Source organism: Panthera tigris, chromosome D2 (genome assembly GCF_018350195.1).
Source record: "Panthera tigris isolate Pti1 chromosome D2, P.tigris_Pti1_mat1.1, whole genome shotgun sequence".
Classification (NCBI taxonomy): Eukaryota; Metazoa; Chordata; class Mammalia; order Carnivora; family Felidae; genus Panthera; species Panthera tigris.
Genome location: NC_056670.1, coordinates 69,816,228 through 69,832,610, shown reverse-complemented (window position 1 = coordinate 69,832,610; position 16,383 = coordinate 69,816,228). Strand labels below are relative to the sequence as shown.

The 16,383-nt window shown below is 49.4% G+C and overlaps 2 protein-coding genes across 12 annotated transcripts in view; one reads left to right on the top strand and one right to left on the bottom strand.

Moving 5' to 3' along the window:
* CASP7 (caspase 7) overlaps nt 1–7,596 on the bottom strand; it is a 30,501-nt gene extending 22,905 nt beyond the window's left edge. Inside the window, exons 1-2 of one of the 3 annotated variants that reach the window (XM_007084825.3) lie at nt 7,500–7,596; nt 2,456–2,565 (exon numbers count right to left, since the gene is read on the bottom strand). In XM_007084825.3, coding sequence (XP_007084887.1) covers nt 2,456–2,565 — 110 coding nt within the window. In that variant the 5' untranslated portion in view covers nt 7,500–7,596. Of the gene's footprint in view, nt 1–2,455; nt 2,566–4,675; nt 5,970–6,829; nt 6,933–7,499 lie in introns of those variants that run through there. The other 2 variants (XM_007084824.3, XM_042960968.1) reach the window with 2 other exon arrangements.
* A 146-nt stretch (nt 7,597–7,742) lies between these two features.
* Nucleotides 7,743–16,383, top strand: part of LOC102951390 (nebulin related anchoring protein) — a 76,368-nt gene continuing 67,727 nt past the window's right edge. For 6 of the 9 annotated variants that reach the window (XM_042960952.1, XM_042960950.1, XM_042960951.1 and 3 more), the window contains exons 1-4: nt 7,743–8,112; nt 8,875–8,983; nt 14,759–14,853; nt 15,428–15,515. In XM_042960952.1, coding sequence (XP_042816886.1) covers nt 14,798–14,853; nt 15,428–15,515 — 144 coding nt within the window. In that variant the 5' untranslated portion in view covers nt 7,743–8,112; nt 8,875–8,983; nt 14,759–14,797. Of the gene's footprint in view, nt 8,113–8,874; nt 8,984–13,990; nt 14,437–14,758; nt 14,854–15,427; nt 15,516–16,383 lie in introns of those variants that run through there. The other 3 variants (XM_042960957.1, XM_042960956.1, XM_042960953.1) reach the window with 2 other exon arrangements.

Sequence of the window (16,383 nt, the reverse complement as noted above, 5' to 3'; positions counted from 1 at the left end):
ACCTGGAAAAATGTCTTAAAATTTATGCATACATAGGGGCGCCTGGGTGGCTCGGTCGGTTAAGTGTCCAACTTTGACTTGGGTCATGATCTCACGGTTTGTGAGTTCGAGCCCCGGGTCGGGCTCTGTGCTGACAGCTCAGAGCCTGGAGGCTGCTTCGGATTCTGGGTCCCCCTCTCGCTCTGCCCCTCCCCCACTTGCACTCTGTCTCTCTCTCTCTCTCTCTCTCAAAAAAAAAAAAAACTTTTTTTAAATTTTGAAAAACTTTATGCATATGCATAGATGCACACCTTTAGGTTACAGAGATGCATGATGGGGAGATCATTCAAGCAACTAAATCTATGACAGCAGAATAAAATACTGTGGGGGGAAATAAAGCGAAAAAACAAGAGTTCCGGGGAAAAAGAAACAACAAAAATTCCAGCTGTTGAGGACAGCTTGCTCGTGTACATTTTTAAGGGAGAAACGTGGTTATAAAAGTACTGTGGATTCAGAGTCCACTGAATACATTTAAATAAGTGATTTTCAAATGTCAGTATTTACAACATACCGCTGGGTTTCATAATTTCTGGAAAGTATACCACGAGGCTTTACTAAGACTTCCGAAATGAACATTACAGTTTCTGTTTCTCTGTCACCGACAGGCAACCTGCTTAACCTAAAGACTCAGAGACTTGGGAAAACTGAAATATTCTCACGTCCTTTGCACCTATTTGCCAAGAAATTTATAGATCACCTTAAAATATGTGTGTGCAGATAGGGGCGCCTGGGTGGCTCAGTCGGCCGAGCGGCCGACTTCAGCTCAGGTCACGATCTCACAGTTCGCGGGTTCGAGCCCCACGTCAGGCTCTGTGCTGCCAGCTCAGAGACTGGAGCCTGCTTCGGATTCTGTGTCTCCTTCTCTCTCTGCCCCTCCCCTGCTCACTCTTTGTCTCACTCTGTTTCTCAAAAATAAATGTAAAAAACAAACAACAACAACAAAAAAAGTATGTGTGTGCATGTGTCGTTTTAGAACGTGATTTTGCAGCTCCGTGAACGAAACATTTGCTGGCCACTGTGCTAAAGGGCTCGTACTGGATCAACTGACCTTATGGCTTTCGAAAGTTCTCAGGAGTTGCAGCTGCATGTTCTGCTCATTTCATGGGGTATCCTTGACCCTAAATGGCCCCAAGGCCAAAGGAACTCAGGTCCAGGATGTGGACGTCTTCTCACTTTTCCGAGTCCTGTCCGGGATGGCGTGACCCAAGGGTTTCTCTGGGATTGTTTGGAGGGAGCCAGGCTGCCCCTCATCACCGGCTCTTCCCCTCCTGAGCACTGCTTGGGAGCACTCCCTAACCTCAACTTTGATCCCTGTCACCGTCCCTCCCAGGTGGGGCTCGGCTTAGGAGACGCCGGAAAGTCTGATGCTTCTGACCCACAGTGCCCTCCGGCTTCTTGCGAGGAAGCCCTGTTGCCTGCCGCCCCATGGCCAAGGGTGAGGGGAGGTGAGGGGCCCCTCCGGGTCCCTGCATTCCTACTTTTAAATGGAGAGCACAGGAGAGCTATTGGGTGGTGGTGGTACCATGTACGTTCTCATCTCAGCTCCACCATTTACTTTTTTTTTAATTTAAAAAAATGTTTATTTATTTATTTTTGAGAGACAGCGAGAGAGAAAGAGAGAGAGAAAGAATCCCATGCGGGCTCTGCACTGTCAGCACAGAGCCCCAACGCGGGGCTTGAACTCACAAACCGTGAGGTTACAACCTGAGCCGGAATCCAGAGTCGGATGCTTAACCAACGGAGCCACCCAGGCGCCCCTCCGACATTTATTAACTGTCATCAAAGAGGCAAGCTGGTAAACGTCTGTGTGCCTCAGTTTCCCTGCCTATTAAATGGTGATAACGATAGAACTATCTCCGGGGATTAGGAGGATGGCGTGCCATACTGAGCTAGCACACGAGAACGCAATAAATTAAGTTGTTGTTATTATTATTATTAAATGCCAAGATCTGGAATTTTAGAAGTGGACTCAAGAAACGACAAGGTGAGAATCAGGGAGGGCTACCCTAAAACCTCCTGTCCCATGCCCCCGGATTCTGCCTGGCAGCCAAACCTGGTCCCAAAGGGCAGCAGCAACCCAGGCTCTGCCCCGAAGGAGGCTGCCTGCAAATCACCTCTGATGAGGACAGCCCCTCCCTCCTGGGCAGGTGCCACCCAGATGCACAGCTGCGGAGCCGGAGACCCCCCCCCCCCCGCCAGTTTGGTTTCCCCCACCTCTGGGCTTGCCCCCAGAGACAGGAAGTGCACACCGGAACCCGAATGTTGTCACACACAGCTGTCAGGGTTCTGTGCAAATCTTCCACGCGCAGCACGGACCTCCTGCCCTGAATGTCCCTCTCCCCAGGCGTGTGTGGAGATGGCTGAGGCATGGCAGGCTGGAGGGGCCCGGGGCCCCTCTTTAGCCCAGGAAACGTACCTGAAGAGTGATGGCACAAAGGAAGACCGGTCTGGCTTAGCATCAACTGCATCTCTGCTTGATGAGTCCCCAGCTGCTTGCTCCACGCCACAGCCCTGATCGTCTGCCATCTGGAAGGAAGAAGAAAAACCAGAACCTTGGTATCTAGCGCATCACTGGCCTCATGATCCTTTTAAGTAGCACTCATTAGATGATACAGGTTTTTTTTTCTAAGATTTTTCTTTAATTTATTTATTTTGAGAAAGACAGAGACAGTGGGAGCCAGGGAGGGGCAGAGAGAGAGAGAGAGAGAGGAAATCCCAAGCAGGCTCTCCACTGTCGGCGCAGAGCCCAAGGCAGGGCTCGAACTCACAAAACTGTGGGATCGTGACCTGAGCCAAGATCAAGAGTCAGAGGCTTAACCAAATGAGCCACCCAGGCGCCCCTAGGTGTTGCGGTTTTTGATTAAGCCTGGAGATGAGCAGTCTTGCATGTTTAGGCTCCAAGGCTCCTGCACCAACCATTCAGTTAAATGCTCGAGTGCCAACTCTATTTGAGGCATTGTTCCAGAGAGGAAGGAGGCAGCAGCAAAGAGAACAAAAGCTGTGCCCTCAGGGAGCTTCTAATCTGGCGTCCCTGATTTTGTTAAAGGATCCCCCAGTAAGAGAAGCTGTGGAAGGTCTGTAACAGGAAACTCCCCCTTCATTCCTGACAGGTGACAAGGTGCTCAAGCTTTGCCTGGCATCGCTTGAACCCCGTTCGAAAACATTAGCAATCTGCAAAAAGCAAAAGCTCTCTGTGTCAGAAGGTTTTCGGCGGGTCTACCAAAATAGATAGATTTCCATCGTATTATTTTCCTCATCCAGAATCTTCAAGAGATCCCTATGATCCAACAGTTCAAATCTAAACCCACCTCCTTGGGTTTTAAGACCCTTTATGATCTAGTATTGGAGTTGGCAAACTCCAGCCTACCACTTGTTTTTGTAAATAAAGTTTTATTGTTAATACAGGCATACCCATTTGTTAACATATTGCCTATGGCTGCTTTCCTGCCACAACCAGAGTTGAGCAATTGTGACAGAGACCATATGGCCTGAAAAGCCTAAAATATTTACTACCTGGCTCTTTATTTAAAAAAAGTGGGATCTCTTACTAACCTGCTACTCCCTCTACTTTAAGACGTGAAAACAACAATAAGAATAGAAACTGACTTATTATTTGCTTGTGCTAATTGCTTTGTAAGCATTATCTCATTTAATACTTTCAACAATGCTGTCGGACCATTCCTATGATCACTGCTTTTTGACAGATGAGGAAGGTGAGGTCAGAAAAAGGTAGGTAGCTTGTCCCAGGTTATATTATGAGTAAAGAGCAGGACTTGGATCTGAAGGCAGCAGCATGCACCCCACCCAGAGCACACCCCCCGTTACCATCACACCATGCAGCCTCCCAGCATCCTTAAACATATTATGCTCATTTCAGGTTCTGTCAGGGCTCATAGTTCTCTCTTTCTGGAAGTCACCACTCATACATCTGCTGGACATGACACCTTTGTCCAGCGGGCTAATAATCAATCTTCAGAATTCAGCTTAAATGGCACCTCCACAGGGAGGTCCTCCTTGATTACACCTATCTCATCAGTTCCCCCCACCCCTGTTCTCTTTGTCTTTTTTTTTTCATTTTCACTCTGCTTATTTGTAGCTCAAACACAACAATTCTAAGTTCATCACGGCAGAAGCGCCCAACACACAAAAGGTGCCTACGAAAGAAATATTAACTGAACGGAAAGCTGGAAGAAACAAATGTCCCAAGGGAAGAGAATCCGCTAAAAGTGATATGGCCGGTTAGAAGAGAGTTTTAGTAGAGCCTGTACTAAAGCCGTTTTTCCTACATCCAGTCCTGTTTCCTTCCCCGTGAAGGGCTCGGCTTTCGGTAACAAAGGAAACCCTCTCCAGAGTCTAATTTCTGCTGGTCTCAGTCTCCGAGCAATTGCACAGAGTGGGTGCGCAGATGCAGGCCTGCATTTCTGTTAGGCTCGCCCAGGGATGTTTTCACTCAGTCAGAAAACAAGAAGGCATCCACTGGACACAACACACTGTGCCCCAGAGCACAAGTAACGGCTTCTGGAGGTGGGGAGAAGGAACCGAGCTTGAGGGGAGGGAGGCATCCAAGATGGCAGAGTGCTGACCCACTGGCTGTGAGGAGTTCTGAGTAGTATTATCACGTCCCCTTGCAGCTTACCTGAGGGGTGAGCTGGGCAGTAAGGAGAGAACGGAGAGGGAGGGAGGGTCCCACACGAGCTCTCTACCATGACTGTGGGAAGTCAGGTGGCCATCTTGTTTCTCAACACCTCATCAACCCTCCACCATCGCCAGCAACGTGCATTGTGTGTTCAGCGGGGGGCAGTTAGAGCGTTCAGATTAGGGTGCAAAATGTTTCTTGAAAACAGAGATGACCCCATTCCCAAAGGAGATAAGCATGAATCCAGGCACGCAGAAACACTCGATAATTTTATCTCATCTCCTTTACATACACTTAGTTACTTTTCAGTGTGGATTGTTGTCAGCAAAGCACAGAAATACTTTGTAAAGTTAGCAAGTTAAAGTTATACAAGAGCCGTCAGAAGAAGACACTACCTTCAACATGTGGTAATTAAGCCTTGAGCCTTTTGCTAATGCTAGTCTTTAAGGCTGAATCTAGGATGTATCATGATAAAACAACGTGACCAATTTTTTTTTAAAAAAGGACAAACCTAAGCAAAACAGCTCCTAAGAAAGCCAGACTTTTGCTCTGATGGTGTTGGGGGTGCTGGGAAGAGTTGGGGCAGCTGCTCCTCCTCGAATACTTACTGGGAGCCTAACGCACCAGGCCGTGTGCTAGGAGCTGGGGACACTGCTGGGAGCAAACTGACCTGGTGCTGCCTTGATGGGGGACAAACTTTGATAAAAGGAGGGCACAAATGTCAAGCTGCGATTGTCGTGAGTGCCATGCGGACCAACAATCTGTGGCCATCCCGGGGGACCCGACTGGGCTTCAGAGGAATTCGGGAAGGTTCTCAGGGGAGGAGATACCTGACCTGAGGTCTGAGAAGGGGAAGCCCAGAGGGTACGAGGCCGGGGGGTGCTGCAGGCAGAGGGGAACTGCACACTCAGTAAACCCTTGACCTATTCCGTCAAAGCAGGGGTGCGGCTTAAACTGCTTGTCCTTCCCAGCCACGTGGAGGGGACTTTGGACTTGACTACAGAGACATAAAATTCAGGCTTATGTCCACGGATCAGCCGTGGGAGGCCTCCCAGAGTTTTCCCTCCAAACATTAGGCCAGAAGGGTCTTCAGCCTGAAACCTACAGCATCTTGCTGGGTTGATGCTGAACGCTGCGCAGAGGGACAGGAAACATTCAACGACTGTCTTACTCCTATGAGGCTAGGCTTGATTTCTGGGTGAACTCAAGTTCACCCAGAATAAGGGTGCTGACCAAGTGAGGTGCCTAATCCTGGCCACATCATTTCAGTCAGGCCAAGGCTTGGGATTTCCACAGCCTACCCAAGAAAATCCAGGCCTATCTCACCTCTGCTGTGCCTGGAGAGGGCAGGCCTACTGTTATTTTCTTGTGTTCATCCCCTTTGTAAGGGCTCAGGCTGTAGCCCCCGAAGGAGGAAATAACCTGTAAGTAAACAAAGGACAGGGCCACGTAGCCTGCCAGAGCAAGAGTTCAGGCGAAATGGCCTAGAAATGACCCACACAGAATAACCCACAAGCGATTTTACTGCCCCATAAACGCTAAACTTGAGTACAACGGTGAACGGTAGCAAGGTGACCTGCAGCCTGCCTTTTTTTCACTTCCTCAAGAGACCTTCAAGAGCTCAGTACCAGGGGCCCCAGCCAGGACGACGGTAGCTCCAACGCACTGAGCTCCGACGGAGGGGCTGTGCGCCTGTCACCTCCTTACAGCCTGGCAGCAACCGTCAGCCCGCGGTCACCACCGATCCCATTTAACAGACAGGCACAGGGAGGACCGAGGCCCACAGCTGACAAACAGGGACGCGGGGACTGGCGCCCAGGGCGGTCAGACACCCGAGCGCTCACTGCCTGCCTTGCGAGAGATCGATCCCCTCCTTCGCGTCTCAATCCACGCCCCCTTTTTCCAAATCCCGAACAGCCCGAACTGCCCGGCAGTCCCAGCTGGTTAGCGGGGAAGGGAGGGCGCGCTGAGCCGAGCCGGCGATGCCGGAGGGGAGCGGGGGGCGCGAGGGCCCTTTCTTTCCCCAAAGTTTCGTTGCGGGCCTGCTGGGGGGATGAGAAGGGGAGCAGGGCCAGGTGGGAGGGCGGTTGTGGAGGGGGGGAAGGAGCGCACGCGGGCGGGAGGGGCGCAAGCGGGGGCGGGGGCGGAAGTTACCAGGCCCCTGCGCGGCGGGCGGCGGGGCAGCCAGCGCTGGCGTCCGTCGCGGTCCCTCGGCGCTGAGGGTCTGAGGCCGCCCAAACGAAAGCGAAAGTAAAAGCCCCGGCGTGGCAGGGGGCGGAGTCGCGCGGGGCAGCCCCGGGCAGGCCGGACAGCGGGCGACGCCTGCTGCCCGCGCAGCGGGCGCGCACCGCCCCTGGAGGGCGCCCTCTGCAAAACTGGTGGCCGGGTCCGCACGCTGTCCGCGTTCACCGCCCGGGGGAAAGGCGCCCGTGCAAAGTTGCCCGCGCACCCCTAGAACTTGCCGGATAAAGTTCGCAGGCAGCTCTGCGATCCCGACGCCGCGCTCACGGTCCCCGGGAGCGCTCCAAGGGACCCGGGAGCGCGCTCGGCCAACGGGGCGCGCGCGGAACGGCAGCCGCACACCCTGAAGAGCGCGCCCCGCGGATTTCGCGGCGCTCGAGGGTCGGGCGCTCGCCAGGGGTTCTCCCCTCCTGCCGCTGCTGTCCCCCGTCTGCACCTCCCTTCGGGTCTCCGCACCGGTTCGGGGACCCGGTTCCCACAGCCAGAGGGCTCTTCCCCAGCCGGGCCCCCCGACCCCAGTCCGTGCTGGTGGCGTGCCCACCCCGGGGATTGGGTGCCGGGCGCCCGCAGCAGCTGGAGCTACCTTCTCCGGGGCGGGGCTCCCGGGACCAGCCCTGGGGTCGCCGATGGGCTTCCACTCGCTGGGGCGTCTCGGTTCGCGCGGGGGGCGGTAGGACCCGAACTCCGCTCCGTCGTCGTGGACGAGCTCCGTCTCCTAACTCGGAGAACTGGTCTGAAGTTAGTGCCAGAATCTGTCCTGCTCGATTTACTGAGCGCCCCCAAGTGTCAACCACCGGGGATGTGGCCGTGACTTAGTCGAACGTGGGAGGGACCGTGCGCTCTCCCGGATCCCACCTCACTCCTGCCCCTGCGCCCCGCACACGTGCGCGGATGCACACGCGCAACACACACGCTGGCCTCTTCACCCTTGGGCCTCCAGCCGGCGCCTCCTGTGCCTCTGTCTCCAAGCCCGCTCAGGGAAGCGACTAATTAACGGGTCACACTGAGGTGTGCATGTATGAGAAGTTACACTTCTACCTGTGCCAGAAATAATTGCTTTTGAAGAACTTTCAACCACCTTGAGTGAAAGGAAACCGTCGTGGCGTGAGATCAGGCAAGAACCACATCTTGTCGTTTTGTTTGCTGGCTTTACCCTGGGCCCGAGACTAAAGTAACCGTCTCTGGAATCTCACCAGGTAAGGACGCTTTCTTGGTCTAGGAAGGACTGGCTCCAGGTAAGTGTCAGGGCATGGCTGTAATTTACTAACTGCTGCAAAAATCCCGAATTCCCGAATGTTTTAAACAGTCACACTGTTTCCAATATGGCTGTGTTATATAGGCTGGAAATTTGTGCCCACGGCCCCCATGGTCGAATGTTGGAACTCGATGCTCAGCGTGATGGTATTAGAAGTTGGGTATGATTTTGGGAAGTGCTTAAGTCTTGAGGGTGGAACCCTGGTGAGTGGGATTAGTGCCCTTATAAAAAAAAAGGCCTGACAGAGCTTTCTAGTCCCTTCCACCCGGTGAGGACACAGACGAAAGTTGCAGACTGCATCCCCAAAGAGGGGGTCTCGGGAGAACCCCATCATGCCGGCACAGTGATCTTGGACTTCTAGCCTCCAGGACCGGGTGAAATAAGTTCTGCTGTTTATAAGCTATTCAGTCTGTAGTATGTTGTTACAGCAGCCCGAACAGGCTAAGGCAGTTTATATAACATCCATGTTTCTAAAATGTTGGGGATAAACTAAGTCCTTGTAGGCACTAAGATAATTTGCTTTTTTAAAGGAATTCGGTTGTGAATCCTTTGAGAAATGAAAACTACCAGTAAGGAAAATTGGTTGCTTTCTAATTTAATTTATAAATTTAAGTTTTTTTGCAGGTTATTCAGGAGATAGAGTGAAACACAATGTTAGATTTGGAAGGGACCTTAACTACTCCTCCCTCTGCTCATTTTATAGATAAAGAATCTGAGGCTCAGAGGAGTTTTCCACACCCTTCCTAGCGGCAGAACCAAGATCAGGTTGCCTAGAAAAATAATGAATTTTCCATCCTCAAGAAGTCTCTACCGTAAGTTATATCATGCAAATGTATATTTGTATTGCACGTAGGAATTCATTGCTGGCTAAGAAAGATGGTTTGAAGGAAAACTTTCTTTTTTCAGTTCTTTAGTGTGGGCTGGCATGGGGAACCCCAAAGATATTGCTCTGAGGCTGGATTTTCCCAGTGTTAACAAGTAAAATGATGGAGATATGGAAGAGAAGAAATAATTTTGAACTTTTCCCTCTACAATAGTTTTACTGAGACTTTAGATCCAAGTGACGTTCTAACTGTATTTCTTGTGTCTCTCCAGCCTTGGCCCATGCCATTGTCTTCTGCTTCCTTTCCATACTCACATGATTGGCATGGAAGTCTTCCTCCTCCTTCCAGAAAAGTCCCCAAACTCCATTACTCAAATGGTTTCCCCAGGGCTAGACTCCTGGGTGCTCCTGGACTGGTCCCTTCGGCCCTTCCCTCTGGCCCTCTCCTCTTGCCCCGGCGAGCTCCTTAATCCCCCCCCCCATCCTGCTGAGCACAGGACCCCCAAAGGATGCTACCAGTGATGTTTCTCTAATTCTTCACAGCACAGCTCAGGCCAGGCTATGACTTTGTACAGGACTCCATTGAAGGATATCCCTTGTTTAACAGAAATGCCCAGAAATGTCTTAAGAGGCACAAGCCCAAACCCAAACTCTGGTTGAGGCACCGGCAGCCTCCTTCAACGGGGGGGTGGTGGAGGGGAAGAGTAGGAAACTCTGGGCTTAGGCAGAATTCCCTGAAAGGGGGAATTCGTGTTGAACCTATTATCAGTTAATTGTCTCTGAGCTCCGCATCCACCCTTTTTGTCTGTTCCGTAAAAATTGACCTGGGCCCTTTATGTAGTTTTCCTTGCTTCCCTCCCCCTGCCATGTTATGCTTTGCCTGTAGGGGGTGCTGGACAGAGATTACAAGAGGAAAACCAGTGTCTCTGGTGTGCTCCTGGAAAATCAGGCTCTTACAGAGGCTTCTCGGGTTTCTGTGGCGCACCCAACTTCCGTGGTGCCCAGCTACTGCTCTGCCAACCAGCCGGCAGCATCCTACAACCCTGGCACTCCCTCACATGGTTTTGAGATACCTCCCTATGAACCTAGAGAGTCGATTTCCAGGAAGTTCTAGGGGCCAGATGTCTAGCAAGTTCTGCCGGCACGGCATTGACAGTGACTTCTCTGTCATCTAGTGAGTCACGGCCACACTCTCTTCAACAAGATTTGGATCTCAGCCCCCCGGGGTGAGGAGAAGGTGGGGGACTGTCTGTCTCAGCTCAGAGCAGGGGTAGCGGCTTGCTACGTTGTTATGTTACGTCACGTTACTTTACGGGCTATAGGCCGTGCGCTGTGGTAATTAGCTCAGAATCACGTATTTGACTTCATTGGCTCTTCTTTCTGTGGCTCACTCCCACCCTCACTCCTGCCTCGTGGAACCACTCCCCAAATGAACTACCAAGTCCTCCCCTCAAGATCTGCTTTTGGGAGAACGTAAACTAAGGTAGACATGCACCCCCCAGCGAGGGAGGGACAATTCCAGTCTAAGCAAAGTGACAGGGACAGAACGAAGGGTCGGGAGCTTTCTCCTCCCTCTGAATTTGTCATCTCCCTGTGATTTCAAAACCGTCTCACGTCCGTGGCCCTGGGGGGGGCACTGGAAATGACTCCGAGCTAGGAAGAATGACCTCATCTTCTGGATGACAGAACCAAGGTACAAAAAGATCTTGACCAGCTGAAGCAACGGGGCTTCCATCAACAGGACGAAATTGAAGAGATAAACAAGTGCTCCGTTTAAGTTCATAAAGAAAGTCAGTTATCCACAGACTGAACATGATAGCGATTCGTTTGAAATGAAATGTGGAGTTTTTCACTGATCACAATGTCCCTATGAGTCAGGACTTCAAAAAAGAAAAGCCAAAGAAATGTGGGGCAGTGTTGGCAAAAGCATCCAAATCGAGGACCCAGAAGATTCTCCATGGCCTGGCCCTGGCTCACCACAACCAAGCCCAAGTCTCGGACTCTTTGCTGATTGGACGGCGTATCGGACACCTCTCAGGAGCCACTTTATTTATTTATTTATTTATTTATTTACTTATTTATTTAGTGTTTATTTTTGAGAGGAGGGGAAAGGCAGAGAGAGAGAGAGGGAGACAGAGGATCCAAAGCTGGTTGGTACCAACAGCAGAGAGCCGGATTCAGGGCTCGAACTCATGAACGGTGAAATCATGGCCTGAGCTGAAGTCAGACATTCAACCAGCTGAGCCGCCCAGGTGCCCCAGGAGCCGCTTTAGATCCACACAGCCTCACCTGTCTCAGGACCTCTGCCTGCTTGGGTCGGTCCAGCCTCAGCACTGGCAAGTAGCTCTGTGTGGGCTCTGGCCATCTTCGTGGGGGCACGACCAACAGTGTCTTTGGCCTTCTGTTGTCTTTGCTCTTTGCCCCTATCGCCGTTGAAGCATAAGATGCTGGGGGACGCCACGGGCATATACACACCATGGACGCGTAGGGACGTTAACACCCAGTGGGACTCCCACCAATGGGAGACAAGGGCCAAGAGGTATATTCTTCCCCCTTCCTTCCTGTAGCAGATGTTCCCGATTAGAAGTTGTTTATGTAGCCTCTTAGAAGAGGGCGATCGAGCTGTCCAGTGCACCTCATATCAGGCAGTGGCTCCTTTGAGAGTGAACCTTCATATTGACCCCCTCCCCAACTGCACCACCATTTCCCGCCTCTTTTCTTCTCCCTGGCACTACATTTCTAAATAAAGTCCTTGGACATAAGCCTTTGCCTCATGTTCTGTTTTGCGGGGAACCCGGGCTGAGACACGTCTGAACGAATCCCGAAGGCCACACGAGTGTCGTGTGCTCCTTGGCTACGGCTTGGATGGGTGGCTTAGGTAGTCACTGTGGCAAGGTGGGGGGAGGGCTCTACCGGAAGTGAGAGGGTGGGATGGACAAAGGAGCGACTGCCCACAGTGCCTGTCAAGTAGATGGGAGCCTGTGGATCTCGCTCCAGCAGTGAGCGGTCACCCGAGTTCCTTAAGGTGTCCAATTCTAGTTCACTGGGCTTGTTTCTCCTCGTGACTTCCGATCCCTAATAAATGCCTTTTAGAAGCAGAGGTGAAGGTACAAATCCAATTCAACGTCTTCATTCTGTTAATTGTTGTTTTCACAAGGGCGACCTCGAACCGCAGCGGCTAGGTCACCCCTTAGAGAAGTGGTAAGTGGCTTTTAACTTACGTGGAATCTGACTGTAATTCCTCATCCCTCTGGGTTGCGGCAGAGTCCTTTCTCAGTGATTACTGGGGCCCGCACCCAGCTGCCCAGGAAAAGCTTGAGAAGCCTGTTAAAGAGCAGAACGTTCTGGGAACACTTCAAGTCCTGCACCAACTTTCAGCGTGGGAGCCTCCCGGAGCCTGGGGTCCCTGCTCGGGGTCCCCTTCCTGCTGAGAGAGCAGCCTTGGGCCCCGCTATCTATCTGTGGGAACCCCGGACTGCAGCCCCTCCTTCGTGTCGTGTGAATGCTGCTTTCTGCTTTTTCCCCACTTGCTTTGCAACCTACTCCCCCTTCCCAGCTCAGTACTTAACTGAACATCTTTTCTGTGTCAGGCCTTGTTCCAGGCACTAGGGAAAGAAATGACAAGAACCAGGGATCCTGTTTTGAGGGAACTTGTATTTTGATGGAGGAGACAGATAATTTTATTTTATTCTGTTTTATTATTTATTTATTTTCAAAACGTTTTCTTTATTTTTGAAAGAGAGAGTGTGAGCGGGGGAGGGGCCGGGAGAGGGGGGCGGGCAGAGGATCCGAAGCGGGCTCTGTGCTGACAGCTGCGAGCCCGATGTGGGGCTAGAACTCAGGAACCGTGAGATCATGACCTGAGCCGAAGTCGGATGCTCAAGCCACTGAGCCACTCGGGTGCCCCGGAGACAGAAAATTTTAAAATGCAGAGATTCTGATATTCAAGATGTCCAGTGGTGGTTAACTTCAATGAAGCACATAAAGCAGGGAAAGGGCCATAGAAAGTGGTCAGGTGAGGGGTGGAAACAGGTGAGGTGCCATCTTTTGGAAGCTGTTTCTAGAAGGTCTGTTTTAAGGTGACATGGAGGTGGACACTGAAGGTGACGGAGGGGCTTCATGAAGCCAGGAAGAGGGTTCGTCTTTAAGCTGCCCCACTTCAGGCCTGGGAAGGAAGAGAATAAACAGACCTTCTTGGAACGATCTAGGATAACGTACAGAGACCAAAACACTGAGAGGTCTAGTGTGTTCTTATCCTAATCAGTTTTCAGCCTCACTGTTGTGAACATCTTTTTTATTTTTATTTTTTTAGATTTTTTTAAAAAGTTAGTTTTGGGGGCGCCTGGGTGGCTCAGTCGGTTGAGCGGCCGACTTTGGCTCAGGTCATGATCTCACGGTCCGTGAGTTCGAGCCCCGCGTCGGGCTCTGTGCTGACAGCTCAGAGCCTGGAGCCTGTTTTGGATTCTGTGTCTCCCTCTCTCTCTGACCCTCCCCTGCTCATGCTCTGTCTCTCTCTGTCTCAAAAATAAATAAACGTTAAAAAAAAAATTTTTTTTTTTTTAAAGTTTATTTTTGAGAGAGAGAGAGAGAGAGAGAGAGGTTGAGAGAGCACGCACAAGTGAGGGAGGGGCAGAGAGAAGGAGACACAGAATCCGAAGCAGGCTTCAGGCTCTGAGCTGTCAGCAGAGGGCCCAACGCGGGGCTAGAACCCAAGAATCGTGAAATCATGACTTGAGCCAAAGTCGGACCTCACTGACTGAGCCAGCCAGGCGCCCTATTATAAACATTTTTAATAGATAAAGCTAAAATTCAGATACGGTGTTTACCCCTCCCATGGAGTGAATCAATCCTGTTTTGTTTCTTATATTTTTGGGAACTGGCCTCTCTGCTTTAGTCACAGGCCTCATAGAGCAAGCTTTTCTAATTTGATCATTGGATGAGTGTGTGGCCTATCTCTTTGTATTCTTTTCTTGGGTTATGATCACAGTTCGTGTTAAACTACTACATGCTGCCTAATCACACACGAGGATTTGGTCACCCACATAAACATGATGCTGTTGTGAGTTCATTTTTCTATTTAGAGAAGCACGTCAGCTAGAAATACCTCCAGCTCATTTCCCAGACGCATGCGTGCTAAGCCAGTCGCCAAAATAGCCCCTTGAGTAAGTGGCAGCTTTAAAAACCATCCAGCTGCTGACTTCAAACTAGAAGGTCAGCAAAGGAAAGTGGAAGTTGGATTTTGAATGAGCAAGGTGTCCACAAGGTTTTGACGGTGGTCAGGATTTTGGGAGACTTGAACAGCTAGCCTGGGACTGTTCCTTGGATTTCTTGCCTGTTGCCTCTTTTTGTCTGCTCTCTTCGGACATCACGATGAATGTGCAAGCTTGTTCTAGGTGTGGGTATGGAGTTTATCCTGCTGAGAAGATCAGTTGTCTAGATCAGGTCAGTAGACATGTTTTGGCCTGCGGAGATAAATTTACCAATACGGGAAATTTATCTTCTCACGTATGGATGTGTGGTTGTTTTTGAACCATCCAAAAAATGTATTTCTCACCTTTCTTCAGTTCTACCCATTTCTATCTGTCTTCTGTGTTGCCTTGAAAAGGTTATTCATTTATGTAACGTTGTATTTGTGTGTATGTGTACATGTGTGCTTATCACCATATTATCTCTAAAGATGAGTTTTTACCTGGAAATGTACAAGAATCCTGAGTCTGGGAAAAAAAAAGGTATTTCTGCTAAATCTTTTCTGTACAATTTCTAGATATGGCATAAAGCGTGTTTTCACTGTGAAGTTTGCAAGATGATGCTATCGGTTAATAACTTTGTGAGTCACCAGAAAAAGCCGTACTGTCACGCGTAAGTGTTTGATGCCCTGCCCCACCACCTCTTGGGTTTTGTTTATTTTTTAACGAGGAGCCAACCAGAGCTTCAAATCACACAGTCCAGAGTTAAATCCAAAAATCATCTTCCCCAAGGTTTTCATTTACATAGAATCATTGACGAGCCCTAAGGCAGGATTTTATGCAAAGGACAGAAAGTTGAAAATTTCAAATTTCTTACAGTAAAATGGTAAATCTATCCACTGTAACCACATATCGAATTATTAAATACTGTGCAGAACAGTGTAATTACCACAGATATACCTATAAAGCTTTAATTTTTTTCTTTGAAATAATTCCAGAATCCATTTCTGGTTTTTTTTCAGAAAATTTTTAAGTGGTCATTTTCTAGTTGAAATTTTTGTACGTTCTATATATTGAATTTATTTGATTTAATTTTTCTTTCTTTAAGGCCTTGCTTGGAAAATCGTGAACTTCATTATTAAGTTGTATATTTATGAATGTAAAAAACGACTACCTTTAAGAATAGTCACTCAATCATCTTGGATAAAATACATTTCTAATTCTGGTTTATATATATTTTTTTCTAGCCATAACCCCAAGAACAACACTTTCACAAGTGTCTATCATACTCCATTAAATCTAAATATGAGGAAGACTCCAGAAGCCATCCATGGGGTAAGTTACTTAATTTTGAATTTCAAAATAGCCTTTAAGGAAACTTTTTTAATTAACTCAGGTTTTTAAGTGTCTGTGTCGACATTGAACCTGCTCATTTTCTTCACTTACATGTGCAAAGCGCATTTAAGTAACAAGTGTTGCTATTTGCCTTACACACTATAGGGGCCAATACCCAAGATAATCTAGCTTGAATATCCAAGGTATTTGTAATCTTTCTCTGTCTGCCAGTCTGTTCACTCTGATGGTGGTTTACCCGATAGGCCCTGTATGCACTAGGTGCCTAATATGTAAAATGAAGTTTATAGAGTTGGAAAATATTATAAGAGCCTTTCCTTATTTTTTCCCCTGATTATTTTGGTATAGAAAATTAGGGGCGCCTGGGTGACTCAGTCAGTTGAGCATCAGACTCTTGATTTTGGCTCAGGTCATGATCTCACCGTTCGTCATATCGAGCCCAGTGTTGGGATCTGCACTGACATTGCAGAGCTTTCTTGGGATCCTCTCTCTCTCTCTCTCTCTCTCTCTCTGCCCTTCCCCCACTCATGCTCTCTCGCTCTCTCTTTCTCAAAATAAGTGGATACATAAATTAATAAAAAGAAAAAAATTTAAAGAAAAAAAAGAAAACAGTAAACTTCTAACTCCACACTCTTAAATCTTTCTAGATTCAGTAGTTCTTAACAATTACTAGCAGCCTCTCTTTCCCCTTGGGACAGCAGCAGGTCAAAGAGGCTTTGATTTGGAAGCCATGTTTGCATAGACATGCATAGACAAGCCGTGTTGATAAGCCAACCTCTTTTGAGAAACCAACAATGGGGTTTTGTCAGAGAGCCGGCTATTGACCGGACCCTCGCGTTTATTAAGACGA